This window comes from Phalaenopsis equestris, unplaced genomic scaffold (assembly GCF_001263595.1).
Source record: "Phalaenopsis equestris unplaced genomic scaffold, ASM126359v1 Scaffold232418, whole genome shotgun sequence".
Taxonomy (NCBI): domain Eukaryota; kingdom Viridiplantae; phylum Streptophyta; class Magnoliopsida; order Asparagales; family Orchidaceae; genus Phalaenopsis; species Phalaenopsis equestris.
In genome coordinates, this window is record NW_018250383.1 from 53,773 (window position 1) to 69,250 (window position 15,478).

Here is a 15,478-nt window from a genome sequence, read left to right on the forward strand (position 1 = left end):
CTAATATATAAAGCCGCTAGGAGTGCTAGGGGCTATGCTGCTGCTGGTTATATGCGCGCCCGTTACTGCTGAGTGCTCATCATTGAGACTGACCCTGGCCGTTTCGTCCATGCCCTGTGACTGTAGATCAAGATCACCCACACCCCATGCCCGAATTATTTCTGTACAATATTGTGATGCAGTCTGCCAACTCCAATTATTTGGTGGAGCTTCTTCCAAGGAATGCAGCAAAAGCCTTATAGTTGTATTACTACTTACAAATTATTGTATTTTTAAGTACCTTGGTTGAATAACCATAGTCTCGAATTTGCATATATAACTTATATTTTTTCTTATTGCTCTAAATTGGACTCCTGATCACTTTAATTCATAATGAATTTTATAATCTCTTGAATTTGACGACTCTTTGGTTTATGGCCTTGCTGGTAGATGATGAACCAGATCAAAGCCAAACATCACCCAATTCCTATTTATTTACATAACTAGCACCTATACTTTATTTTTAACATTTATACGACACAAATCTTTCATATCATAACAAAAATATCACTATTTTAATTTTTAAAAGGTGAGCACAAACTATGTTTATGTAAAAATTAAAATTTAGATTTTAGATACATGAATACAAAAGAATTAAGTGTAATGTATGTTAATCCTTCTTTAATTATTCGTTGTAAGACTGAAAGATTTGTATCTGCTGTTAATCTCTCATGAAACGCAGTTCAATTTAATATTTCAAATTGCAATTTGTAAGTGTTCTTAAATATTTCAAGATAGCTTATCTTCAACCTAATGGAATGAGCAGCGCTGTGCGGCATTGATGCATAAAATTTTATAGCTATCAATAAGACAGTTATTCCAAGGCACAAAATTACATCCGTAATTGCCCTGAAAATAACAGTAGTCTCAAATATTGGATAACGACCCTACTGAATTGTCATTATATTGGAGTACTGAGTCTATGGATTCTAATTATCCAATCATATTTTGTCTCATATTAATTAAGCTTATATTTGATTTAAAAACAGGCACAATTATTTGAAATAATTCGATGATACTTGAAACACCATGGAAGGGTTTTACATACTAGCAAGAGTTGTTTCTTCGGCTGATTTATGGCATGCTTTCTTATAGAACCATTTACATACATGCCACCCAATTCCAACGTATTTACTTAACAATTACTTATATTTTATTTTTAAATTTACATCACCTAAAATATTCATAACACATTAAAAATATAACCATTTTAACTTAAGAAAATGAAATAGACCCTCATGCATAAATACGCTGAAAAACATAAAAAATTTAAAATGTAGATTTTAGATATGTAAATACAAAAGAATTGAACAGTGTGTATGTCAATCTTCTTTTTTGTTTTTGTATTGTTTGGCTTATTAAGGTACCTATCAAATTATGATTTAGTATTCTTGCCTATGTGGGTGAATAATGGCAACAAAAAAAAAAAAAACAAAAACAAAAATAAAAAGCTTAGTAAAGGCTAGTCACTGTATTTTCTTAGAAAAAAAAGTTGATAAGGTCTCAAGTTTCTCAAAAAATAAAAATAAAAAAACATTTATTCCAAATACACATGATTTAATAAAAACTACAATACCTCATACAATATGCTACTGAAATATATTAAATTACTTAGGCAGCTAAAATTCGGAAAAATTATTCCATACGGATCGGACACCGTGCGGTGTCCGATCCGGACCGTAAATCACCTGATCTACGCTTCCGATGTATTTCGGTGGGCACCATCTAAAATTTTTTTTTTTAAAAAAAGGCAGAAATAATCCTGACCGTAGATCACCGTGATCTACGGTCAAGATCGGACACTGCATGCAGAGATGCATGGGGTGTCAGTACGCAATAATTTCTCTAAAATTTGACCCACCTATAATCCAACAAAAACCTTAATTATTTTAGTAAATTATTTATACTAAAGAGATCCCTATACTCAAGCAGCAGCATAAGCGGAACCCGTCAATGCCAGCCAGCCATACTTCAACATAAGATTGTAATCGTAGTATAAACTAAATAAAAAATAAAAAATAAATACCAATTCAGGACAATAGCTTTTTAGTGTTTCTTGGTTACCAAATGCATGTTTTATAAACGAGTAGATCCTGAGATCCATTTTTTTGAACTCGAAGTCCAGCTTACTCCGACTAACTCCACCTAACGTATTCATCCTATTCAAATACATCTTTTAAACTCGGGCGGTATTCCTCCATTTGAACTCTTACAGAATCCAATTTTAGACCAATGACGGAGCAATTGAAAAGAGCCACTTTTCTTCGACACTGTAACTCAAATAGGAAGGAAAACAGAACAAGGAACAAAGAAGAAGATTCATAGATGGAAAAATTGAAACCGTTAATTATATATAGCCCCCTTAAACCATCCACGCTCCATTCAACTCTAAATGAATCATTTCCGAGAGCTGCAGACGCCTCGAGCTCTACCGTCCAGCTCCTTCAGAACACGCACAACTTCCGTCAGCACGACACCCGGCTGGCCGCATCCCTCCATGCCAACCATCCTCGCTAAAACCCCCATCTTCTTCTTCACCCCCTCCTCACAAAACGCCGCCTCCTCCTCTTCTTCCTCACTCCCGGTGGCATCTATCTTGTTGTCGGAATACGCTTCACCGACGGAAATAGCATCATGTAAAACAGAGCAGGGCACACCGTTGGACGAAACGTTTCTTTTTCTCTCAAGCTTTCCGCATGCATCCAATCCGATTGTTTCCTCCACAGCTGTAAATCATCGAAGAACAGAAACATTTTAGAAAAAAGGTCGGTTTGGGGGCGAACAGAAAATAGGGAGGAACGCGTACCCGCTGTCTTGTCTTTTGTTTTAGTCGCCCGAGCCCGCCTGTCCATTTAGCCTTCGCTATCTCGCCCTTCCCTCTTGTATGCGCACATTTAAATAAAGACACGGGTAAAGAACAAACATCCGAGCTAGCTGGAGAAGCAGTGCGGGGTCTAGCAAGAATCATTATAGAAAGGAGAGAGGAGAGAGAGAGAGGGAGAGGAAGCATGCACAAACATGGAGGGCGTGGCCGGCTTGTCCCGAAATTAATCTGTGCGATTTGGTAAAAAGTGACAGCTCGACAGGGAACTGATGATGACGGGTCCACCCGGCTCCCCCGAACTCCACCAAACATGTCTTGAATGCAGCAAGCATCCAAAGAGGAGAGAGATGAGGGGCGTGACGCGGGCGGTTGCGTTACATGAGAAAGGGGGACGGAGTTAGGCGCGCACGCGCGGTGGCAGCGAGGGCCGACTGGGCTCAATGCACGAGCGTGGGATGGGGTTTGAGGGGTGGTGGCATCGGCGCACGCGCAGTCACACGCGGTGAGGGCTGAGGAGTTTGGCGTCCGTACAGAAAGCTCATCATCCCTGGATGGAGGTGATTGGGGGGGCGCTTCGGCCGAGTGCGAGCGAAATCAATTCGTTGCATTAAACACGATATCCTTAATGGATACTGGAATCTGTTTGTCTTCGAAGGCGTACGACTGTCAGATGGGGAAGGTGACCGGATTCTTTTCTTTTGTTGTTGTTATTGGAAGCACTAACACTTTTATTAAGTGTGATTATTTGTTTAATGTGTCATCTGCATTGCAACCACAAATAGTAAATTTTTGTGATTTCTTTTTAATTGTGATATTATATATTGTTATCAAATTACAAAAAATAATAATTTTAAAATTTTATATTATATTGAAGAAAATTCATATTTCAGATATTATATATATATATATAGTAAAGGGTCATTTTTATACATGCCACCCAATTCATAATTATTTACATCATAATAAGCAAATTAAAATGTGTACTTTCTTTGGTTATTAGTCAATGCCAACTAAACTATGCATCCAAGAAGGCTAGCCAAAGTTAACTAGTTCAAGTTAACATGACTTCCTAGTAATTTTCCCTTGAAAGCTTGTCCATGGGACTCATGCGCCCTCTAGTAGGTTGCTTCATAAAAAATTTTATATATTTGAAAATGCTCAATTTGACTCATCTCCTACATAGCTATCTGTTAAGTCTCTTTTTAATATTTTTATATGTTTTTTTATTTAATATAATTTTCAACAGTTACAGATTACATGTATAATAAACAAGGAGTTAAGGATGATTATTAATAGAATATCATTATATTTTTTGGTAAAAAAAATAAAAATTTAGACTTTATCCCTTCTCTTTTGGCATGGTAGACAATTCCTTTTGTGTTTTAAGGGAATAGTCAATTCTTGGGTTAGACATCTCAATCATAAAAATATATATAAGCATACTTTCTTACTTCTTTTGTTTGTTTGGTCCAAATCTACTATGGACATTTGGTGTCACATCATAGGCGAATTTTGATCCAATAACTGTAGTGCATTCTTGGAAGATTTGTTTTAGTGAAGAGTACATGATAAACTTTATTTTACCTTTTTTATGAACTCATCCAATAGTATGTTTTGGAGATATTGTTGAGGAGAATTTATATACATATGACAAAATTCTTACTATTTACTTCAAATAGATTTCTGATGAATTAAATAACGACGCTTGACTAAGACTCAATCAATTTGGGCTATTTTTCAAGTGAATGTCTACATGATAAATTATCTCAATAAAGATAATGATTTTCTTAATAAAGCAAATAAATTTAATTATCTAAAATTTGAAGAAAAGCTATTACCCATATAACTCTTTTACCATTACACCTTCATCAACTTTCTAAAATTATTTTCTAATTGGATTTTGCACCAGTTTTGTAAATTTATCTTGATACCAGCTGCAAGTTTAGTAGTTTTGGTAGCTAAGAGAAATAATTTAAAAAACATTAAAATTTAGACGGTTATTTTTCTGATGAAAATTAAATTCATAAATATGGTATGTTTATGCAATGTTTTTTAATTTTCTATATTTTTGGTTGAGTTTCACTCATTTGTTCTATTTTTTCTTTTTTTTTTAGAGAAAAACATATTTGCTATGTTTAGAAGAGAAAAGCAATGGGCATTATAGTCTTTTTTATTTCGATAGTTGAATCGTCTCGAGATTGATGTAGGCTGTCAAATTCATGTTTCCTAATGACATTCAATACATAAGAAATTAAGTGGCTTATATGTGAATTTTATGAAGATGATAGTTATTTTAGCGTGGTTATTTAGTTGGCCAAATGAGAGAGTTGGTCACCCAAATGAAATGAGGTGGCCAAGGGAGAGAGCTTGGTTAGTTGACTGAAGTGAGGGGGTTGAGAGAGAGCTTAACCGACCGACTGAAGTGAGGTGGTCGACTACTATATTACCTTGAGATCTGTGCAAACTATTTGTGGATTTATATATTAAGTTCCACAATTTTCTTGCTCTTTGATAATGACAACTACAATGAGGACATGAAAATTTATAAAGCAAACAAGCCTTGAATACGCAATTTACTAGTGATACTCCTTACTAGGTGCTTTGAGCGCTCGGTTCTAGTAATTTCGCCATTACCTACAAGAGTCAAAGAGTTACTCGCTCTGGAGGGGAGTCTTATAGTTGCTAGTGTTTGAGGGGAGTCTTAGAGTTGCTCGCCCATGAAGGGAGTCTAATAGTTGCTCTCTCTAGAGAAGAGTCTTGCAATTTCTCGCCCTAGAGATGAATCTTTGAGTTGCTCGCCCTAGAGGGGAGCCTTGTTGTTGCTCCTCTTGGAGGGTAGTTTTAAAATTGATCGGTTCAGAGGGGAGTCTGGTAGTTGTTCACCCCATAAAGAAGCCTTAGAGTAGCTTGCCCCATAGAGGAGCCTTGTAGTTGCTCGCCCTAAAGGGGAGTATTAGTGTTGCTCCCCTCAGAGAGGAGTTTTGATTTGTAGTTGCTTGCATCGGCGGGAAGACTTGCAGTTGCTTTCCCCAAAGGGGAGTCTTGTAGCTATGTGCCTGTTCCAGAGCTTGTTGTTACCGGGTGTTTCTTTTGCCTTTGACCGATCAAACGCTCTCGACATCATTGTCAATTGTTTCTCATACTCTGACCAGTTACAAGCTCTTGGCATCATTGTTGGTTATATTAGCTGGGATCAAATTCCCCAAGTGTCAAGTGGTTATTGGCATGCTTGTAATCTTTGATCTCGCGAAGTCTTGACCCTAAAAAATTTCACATAGAGATACAAAATATTGTTAAGCTTATGCATCATAAAGTAAGTTTTGCAGTAACATATATGCACCGGAGAAACAAAAATCCATGTGGAGTTGAAGACCCTTGTGCGCATGATTACTATATTTATTTAAAATTTTGAGACATATATATATATATATATATATATATATATCTTGTTTTCAACAAGATTCTCGGGTAGCTTTCTCGGCTGCTTCATGGTGATTATTTGGATCTTCCTTTCATTCGTGTAAGAAAGTGATTATTTTTTAGTTTGTTTGTGTGAGTTGTACTGTGGCCTTAGGTTTCAAGATTCTATCTTTTTTTGTGTGAGATGTAGTGTGATGGGGTGTAGTGGAACTTTCGACCACTTTGATGTAAATTTGTTTGGAGCAATAAAATTTTCTACTGGATTGTTATTATTACTATTATCAATGAATATGTAAGGATTGGACGTTATTTAAGAAAATCTTTCTTCTTTTAAGAGGGCTTGTGGAAAATAAAATAAATTTTTAGGTGCTATATATATATATATATAGAAAATCGGGTGATGTGTTGTTGACCTCACTTTTAGTTGATGTTAGTTTTTCCTCTTTAGTAGCCTAGGGTCTAGCCATAGGAATTTCCTGTTGACTATTTCTAGAAAACCTAGAAAAGGAACGCTCACCTTTAGAAATTTTAAACTCTTCTTTGCTTAACTTGAAGTTTCATATACTGGCACTAACCTCTAACACTTAATAGGTGTGACCACTATGAGACAGCTCAAGGAGAATTCCCATAGAACTGCTTGACCTTACTGTTGACTCTGGATGTTGGTCTGGAGCTAGTTCACTCACTTGCACCCACTTTCACTCACAACCCTAAAACACAGATTTGTTGACTTTGATCCCTTGATCTTTTGGGAAACTCATGTAGATGGTTCCCTATACCCACTGGCCCTGGGCTAGGGTTTAGCTAAAACCAGTACATAAAGGACCTAAATGGGGATTTAATTGATTCATAGCTCATATAAGGTGGTTGGCACCCCAATTATACCAAAATATCCAACTTAGCTTTTTGCCCCCAAATCCACCCAAATTACCCAAATGCCTTAAAACCCTAAATTTGTCCAAAATTCCCAAATTCATCTAAAATACCCAAAATTATTCAAACATCATCTCAAACATTTGAAAAACTTCCCAAATTGCCCAAAACATCACAAACATTCTAAAATTACCAAAATACCCTCAAATTTGCCAAAATTACAAAAAAAACCCTTGGTAGCCAAAATTTTTCCAAAACCCTCAAAATCAATTCAAATGTCCCAAAAACCAATTTGGAACCTTTAATGGAACCCAATTTGGCCAATTTGACCACTTTGACCAAAAAGCCCCAAATTGCCTTTAAAGGCCCAATTTCTCCGAATTCACCTCACATACCCTTCAATTTGCTCACATACCCATCAATTTGGCCCCAATCCTCCCCAATTTCAAATCTAAACTCAAATTAATATTTCATATGATCAATTCAAACCAAATACAAGCCTAATTTACCCATGCTTTGAGCTCAATTTTGATCTAAATTAAACCCCAAATTTGACCCTATGACTTAATCTCACCTAATTGAACTGTATGATCCACTTAATTGCCCATATTTGAATCCTAAATTCTTCCTAAAAATCCTACACATAAATTGGACCTTCAATTGGCCTTGTTCATGCCTCAATTTCAACCCACATTCAAAATCCCCAAATTTGCCCCAGATTGGCTATGTCTCCAAATTCCACTAAATTGAATGACCTAACCTAAAAATTGACACCCAATTTATGTTGGAAACTCTTTATGACATTCTTATAGACCATTTTAAACCATCAATTTTGACTTAACCCAATATTAGCCTAACCTAAACCCAATTCTAACTCAACACCTCCAAATTAACCAAATACCCAAAATCCTCCAAATTGAACCTATAAACTAATTCAAAATCACTCCAAATATTTTATAAACTCCTCAACACCAAATTGATGAATCAATTGGGCTCAATATCATGGAAAGCCTAAACCAAACCCAAGTTCTAGCCATTTTGACCCAACCTTTCACCAAAATTGACTTAGTCATGCCAAAGTCACCAAATTATTGTCACCATAGCCACCATTTGGACTCTATTGACCAGTCTAAACCCAGCTAAACCACCTAGGTAAATTATGGACCAATGGTCCCTTGGTTTAAGGGATCCTAACCATATTTTAGCCTTATTTAAAAATACTTTGCCATCATCACTTGTCATTGAGAGTAAATCATAATTAACTCTCCCCTGACCTTCCTGAGCCAAGAAGCCAAGAAGTGACTAAACCAGTGACTAAACCGTGGCTAGTCACCTCCACAGCCGTCAGATGCAGCCACCCAAAAAAGCCCCCTTTGGTCAAAACTCAAAATTAAACTCATCTGAGCTGGCCAAGTCTGATTGGTCACTAGAGCTCTTCATCCCTCCACCTAAGCATCAATTTGCACCCACCAATTGACCCTGGTGGCCAGCCGAAGCCTTTTTATTTAATTAGCCCCCTCCATAGACAAAGGAGAGCTAACCAAAATCTTATGGGAAACTCTGCCACAATCTCATCAGAGACTCTCCAAGCATTCCTAAGCTCAAGCCAACCATCTTTCCCCTCTGGTTACCTCTGTGAGAGACCTCTGTGAGAGTTCAATTTTGATGAGAGTTCAATTTTGAGCTCAAAATCAGGCCAAAACCAGGACATTCTTATACACAACTCCACAACGAACCAAACTCAAATTAGTTTTGCACACACCATCTCCATAGTGAAAGGAGTTGATCCCCCACAAAAGACCCCTCTCAAACAGCCTCTAACCTAGCTCTAGACCAACACATGAAATCAAGTTTGATCAAAATCATAGCTAGACAATTCACAAGAGCACAGGACTTCATCTAGAGGTTTGTTGGACTCAACCAAAGCTACCACAACCATCTCATTGAGGACTCTCCCCTCAAATAAAGGTATTGAGCTTCAACCCTAGTCCAAGCTTCTTTTGATTCACCATTTGTAATGGCTTGATTTCATATTTGATTAACCATATAAATGTGTTTGTCTTGAGTAGATGAAGGTTTAGAAACAAAAACCATGTAATTTGGTTGAGTCTAGGCGAAGATCGTAAGGTTTTAGTGTGAACGGTTCTCGGGCTAAATCATTCAGGGACGATAACGGGGAGCCATCCGATCGCGTGTTTATTTATTCAATGGAGGTCATCGATCCGGATGAATCTTTGGAGCGAAAAGGCGGGGCGCGTGGCAGCTGAGGTGGATGGCGGCGTTGAATCGCGAAACACCACGTGTGAGCTCAGAGTTGTCATAGGATGAGGTGGCAGGCACCGCATGGATAAGTAGAAAAATATGGATTTTTGGCGCCGTACGGATAAGTAGAAAAATATGGATTTTCTGAATTTATTTTAATTCCTGGACATCAAAAATTCATATATTTCTCTAGAAAAATCATAAAAATGAAAGAAAAATTCCTCCTTGCTCAGTGAACAGAGGAGCATAATGTGAATTAAAAGTAAAAATTAATTACCAAGTATATGATTTTTAATTAATTAAATACCCTCTGTGGTATTTCAATTCTCCATGACTAAATATGGCTCACCATGGCTTGAAATTTTTAAGGGTTATTCCTCATCATAGAGGGGATGTTCTCAAATTTTTCCAATGTCAGAAGGCATCTCAATGCTTCTAGCCCTAATTTTCAAGCTAGGGTGACCATTTTAGCTTATTTTAATTATATAAATCAAAAATTATATAAATCAAAATATCATTTGTAAAATTATGAGAATAATTTTAGTAGACTTCCTGTAGTCAGAGAAATCTAGAAAAAATATTATGATCTTTTGATTTATTTTGTACATTTCTATATTTAATCAAATGTATACACCTTGTGTTAATTTATGTAAATTATTTACTTATCAAAAGTTGACAAAATCAGTTTCACATTATGCATAAAAATCATATTTACTTACTGTAAAAATTTAAAAATTATTTGGCTTAGTTTAAGCACTAAAATTGATTTTTAAAGAAACTTAATATTTTTGTACAAAAGTAATTATAATTAATTAAATTTGTATTTTTGTACAAAAGTAATTATAATAAATTAAATAAGTTTAGAAAAATCATGAAAAATAGTCATATAAGTCAAGAAATGGTCGAAATCTTAGTGCAGACAATTTTGAGGAATAGAATTACAAAAGCTTGAGGAATAGATCTGGCCCAAAGTGTAATTAGAATTAAAAATAATTAAAATAATCAAAATTTTCAAAAATACAAAAAAAAATTCAAAATGTGTACAAGCTTTCCCTGATCACTTAGAGTTCATCAGGATATTTTTTCTAATTTTTCTAAGTTAAAAATAAATTTTAAATGCTTAAAAGTGAGTTTTCCTTATTTTCTCATTAAAATAATTATAATAAATAAATTAAGAAATTATAAAAATATTAAATTTGATTCTTTGAGTTTTCTCATCTCAGAGAGGTCTAATAAAAATATTAAAATAATTTTGATAATTAAAATATTATTTTCTATTTAATTTAAATCATTGAAATTGATCCAAAATTAAATAATAATAATTAAAATTTAATTCAAAAAATCATGAAATTTTGCCCAAGTGTTTCTCTGACTCAAGGAAACCTCTAATAATTTTCTCATAAATAAAAAAATTTATTTTGGATAGTTAAATAAATCAATTTTGAAAACCATATTTCCTGAATTTAAATATACAAAAGAAAAACCAAAATATTCTCTTCTGATGTTTCAATTAACTCATGGATATGCCACTATAAATGTTCAAGTCATTTGAGTTGTGTTTAATGAGTTATGAGGTAAAGTAACCCAAGGGCAAAACAATCATTTTAGATTTTGGTTCTTAATCAAAATTTAGGGTTAACCAAGGAAAAAATGGGAAATTTTGATCTTAATGTATATGATTGGATGATTGAAATACAATGGGACTAAAAGGTAGAAACTCACTCACCACATTTGCATAACATCAACAAAATCATAATTCTCCTAATCTTCATGATTTAGAAGTCAATTAAGATCAAATAATTCTTAAGTGATGGGCTTAAGCTAGAAAGACGATAGTTTACTTTTATTAAGCCCAAAGTTGAGGATGATGTGATCATGTAATAAGAATACATATCACTTAAATGAAAATTTTGATAATTATCATTCGACCTATCATGATTGTTAAGGGCTTAGTGGTGACATAGACTCGATGTCTACACTCAATTGATCAGATTTAGAGGATAACATGATTAGTAATTAACATCTTTAAACACAACAAGCCTGGCCTTAATTACGGGCACCAAAATTTTAAATGACTTAAACTTGCCTTAGGGGCACCCACTCACATAACTTTTAAATGAAACATCAATTGATTAATTGGGTATCCTATCCTCGAGATATTTAAATTGTCAAGTTTCACTGAGCAACAGGGTAGTCACACTTCAACCTCATATGATTAATGGAACAATATGATAATTTCCAAGTGAACTCAGAATATTTCAAGAGATCTTCAAAGTGGTCGACGGTCATGCCTCGAGCATTTTGAAATCTATTCGACATTTTAAAGGGAAAATTGGACTTGCCATATTTTTCTTTTAAAACCATCTACTAGGATCTTTTGAGATTCAATAAAGTCATAACTTTGGGTTTGACAGCTAAACCTTCATCTACTCCTGCAATTTAAATTCCTTACAAAATTATATGCATGCTTGATACGCCTGAGAAGGCTCAATTTTTCATATGCATTTAATGCCTACATGTGGTCATTTTCAATGATATTACACTTTAAAGGAAGGTATTTTTTTAAATTTTTGGTTTCAAGCATAGGAAATGGAGTTTTGGAGAAAAAGAAGCAAAAACTGTGCAATTTTTAGCAAAAACAAGCAAGAAAGAAAATTTTGTCCTAACACATTTCGATATGTTTTTTATGCTTAATCTCTTTTATACTTATCACATATTTTTGAATGAAATTACATTTAAAGTAAGGTTTTTTTGTGCTTATTTTGTATTTTTATCTGTTAGGAATGCAACACAACTGAAACAGGGCAAAACAGAGCTAAAACGGAGCCAAATGGAGTAGACCCAAACGAAGCAAAGTTGTGGAGCTGGGCAGGGTGGGCACCGACAGTGCCAGAACCGGCGCCGACGATGCCAGAGTGCAGAGAGACCCGTGAAAATGACGTCGATGGTGGCCAAACCAGCGTCGATAGTGTTCGAGATAGTTTGGATGCGATGCTGGATGAATTTTTAGAAGATTCAATGTATTTGAACGCTTTTAGAAGGTTGATTGAGACATCTTATGAGAAAGTCATCCCTACACTATAATAGAGTGATTTTATGTCATAAAAAGTGGTGTGTGTGAGGGAAAAAATGTGGAGAATGTTTAGAGATCTTAGAATAGGAGTATAAATGTAGATTTTTAACTTTTTGGAGAGATTGGTGAGGCAATTTTGAGAGAATTTGTAAGGGAATGTTCTAGCATTGCATAGATCAACCGAAGACTTTGTAGGAGAGATTTTCATCTTTCTTCAAGGGGAAAAAACTAAGTATTGTGTTTTTCATTATCTTATAATTTTTCAAACACTTTTCTAGTGGATTTGCTTTGATGAAAAGAAGTTTTTTGTTGTGTTTTCTTCGTGCTTTCTGATGTGTTTTTCTTTTTCTATCTTCTTAGAAAATAGTGGCATGAGAGAATTATGTCATTCTTTTCCATTTACTTTTGTTTTCCAATGAGTACAATTAATGTTTAGTATTTTGGGATGCATGCTAGAAGAAGTTTTAATTATAAATGTGATGGTTTTTTCTTACACTTCATTTACATTACAATAAAGGCATGTTGTAGTGTTAAATGTTGTAGTAATTGCATTAAGACCCGAGAAGGCGGTGTAATTCTCAATAAAGTGGAACCACATTCAAATTCCTAAAGTGGAACCACATGAACCACATTCAAATTCCATGGATGGTGAAGTTTACGGGGGTGGAATGTAAATAAAAAGGGAAATATACTTTGATTGGCGTAGAATGGAAGATTTTATGGTGATAGATTAAAATCCCCAATTTGGTCCTAGTGTTTGGAAACTAAAGCAAGAGTTAACTTTCAGGCGAAGGGAAGTGGGAGCTCTGGAGTGAGAGCTAGTATCCTCCCAGCCTAACCGTGGATTTAGGGACTAAACATAAGATTAACCAATGTTCTTTATAGCACTCGAAAGAGGGTAAAGAATGGGATTACTCCTATTTAGCATATACACTATTTAATGCATCTCATTCCTTTACATTATCCAATTTACTACATAAGAATAATAGTTTTTAACCTATCTAAATTCTCCAAACCAATTCATCCAAAAGGGGTTATCTTTAGAATTAACATTTACATTTAGGAATAGTTATTATCATTACATTTAACATTTGTATTTAGAAGTAGTTGTTAGATAAAACACCATTTTAATCGACATTCCAATCTAAAGCCTGATAGTGGTATACTAGAACTTTGACTAAGGACCTCTTACCTCGCTTTCTTGTGGGATGATAAACGACACTCCATTAGAGCCCTGTATTACTTGAGCGATACGTATACTTGCGTTTATATCATTGTGACTATATAAAATATATAAAATTAATCCAAAAAATAAAGTCCGCATCAAGTTTTTGGCATCGTTACCGGGGATTAAAATCTTCAAGTAGTGGCGTCAACTTCATGAAGTAGAGCATATAAAAAAGTCGCATCAAGTTTTTGACGTCGTTGCCGAGGAAGCTTCGGTAAGAACTTTAGGAGAATTTTAGGTGAGGTAATCAGGCTTAGACTTGGAAAAACTATAGTGTCATAAAAACTTTTTTTGTGTGAAATGTTTTTTTTTTTCATAAAAAATACGTCGTGAAAAAAAATAGTTCTGTGAAAAACAAGGAGTTTGTGAAAATGCTTTGTTGTGTTGAATATATTTTTTATTTTGTTTGTTTAATTGTTAATGTATTGTTTGTTTTGTTGTGTATGAAATAAAGACACTGTAGGACTTGTGTCTTATGATCCCGAGTTAGAAAAAGAAAAAAAAACAAAAAAAATAGAAAGGACTTGAAGAACTAAAAATGGAAATAGAAAACATTCAAAGTAATAACTTGGAAAATCATCATAAATCGTTGAAGGATTATGTATATCCTACGATAGTTGAAATTAACTCAAGTATACAAACCCTTATCATAGAAGCTGACTCATTTGAACTTAATCCTAAGATTATCCAATTGGCGCAGAACAATCAATTTAAGGGAACTCTTTTTGAGGATCCCTATTTACACATAACAAGTTTTTTAGAACTTTATGCTACATTTTGTTATAAAGACATGTCAAACGATGTTGTTAGACTAAGGTTTTTTCCTTTCTCACTAAGGGATAAGGCTAAAATCTGGTTAAACTCATTAACACATGACTCTATTAAGAATTGGAAGGAGTTAACTCAGAAATTCCTAGCTAAGTATTTTCCACCTTCAAGGACTACTAAACTTAGAAACAATATTTTCTCATTTTGCTAGTATGCAGGGAAATCAATATATTATTCTTGTGAAAGATTTAAGGAACTCCTAAGAAAGTGTCCACACCATGCTCTGCCGGGTTAGTTAATCATTCAAACTTTTTTACAATGGGTTAGTAGAATCCCTTAATCCCTTAGATTTGACGCTACTGCTGGTGGATCATTAATGTCAAAGTCATTTAATAAAGCATATACGTTAATTGAAGAAATGGCTACAAATGAATTTCAATGGTCCTCTATAAGGGTAAATCCTAAAAATGTAGCCAGTGTTCATGATACAGATGCGATTGCAATTCTTGCATCTCAGGTTGCTGCAATATCAAGGAAGTTGGACCAATTTGGAATGAACCAGCCTCAATTTACACTAGTAAGTGAGGAATATTCATTAGAGCATATGATTGATTATAAATTATCATATGAGACTTTAAATATCATAAACAACTTGTATTTTACCTTTTACAACCCATGTTGGAAGAATCATCCTAATTTTAACTAGAATCACACTACTTGGGGTGGAAACCAACAATTGGAAAATAATTATGCAAATCTTAATGGAAGTTTGAATAAATAGGGGAACGCAAATTATAGACCTTCATTTTCACTAGACTTTAACAATGATCGAAAATTTGAGGATAAGAAGATGTATATAGAAGATGTGGTATTACAAATTGGAAACCAATTGCAAAGTCAAAATGCTGCGATTAAAAACATAGGGAATCAATTGAAAAAAATTGCTAATTCACTTAGCAATATACCCCAGAGAACACTTCGTAACAACACT

General features: G+C 34.6%; 1 protein-coding gene across 1 annotated transcript; it reads right to left on the minus strand.

The window, feature by feature from the left end:
• Positions 1-2,184: 2,184 nt before the first annotated feature.
• On the minus strand, positions 2,185-3,470 carry LOC110038302. The gene is made up of 2 exons (XM_020743093.1): positions 2,846-3,470; positions 2,185-2,765 (listed from the first exon to the last, which is right to left on the minus strand). The coding sequence occupies exons 1-2, from the start codon at positions 2,889-2,891 to the stop codon at positions 2,437-2,439; spliced, it is 375 nt and encodes a 124-aa protein (XP_020598752.1). The 5' UTR covers positions 2,892-3,470; the 3' UTR covers positions 2,185-2,436.
• Between the last annotated feature and the right edge of the window lie 12,008 nt (positions 3,471-15,478).

Bases quoted from the DNA above. Each gene is read 5' to 3' on its own strand.
- LOC110038302 (XM_020743093.1), bottom strand. From the start codon at position 2,891: ATGGACAGGCGGGCTCGGGCGACTAAAACAAAAGACAAGACAGCGG. The intron at 2,766-2,845 runs GTACGCGTTCCT...GATGATTTACAG, and splicing joins AACAAAAGACAAGACAGCGG to CTGTGGAGGAAACAATCGGA.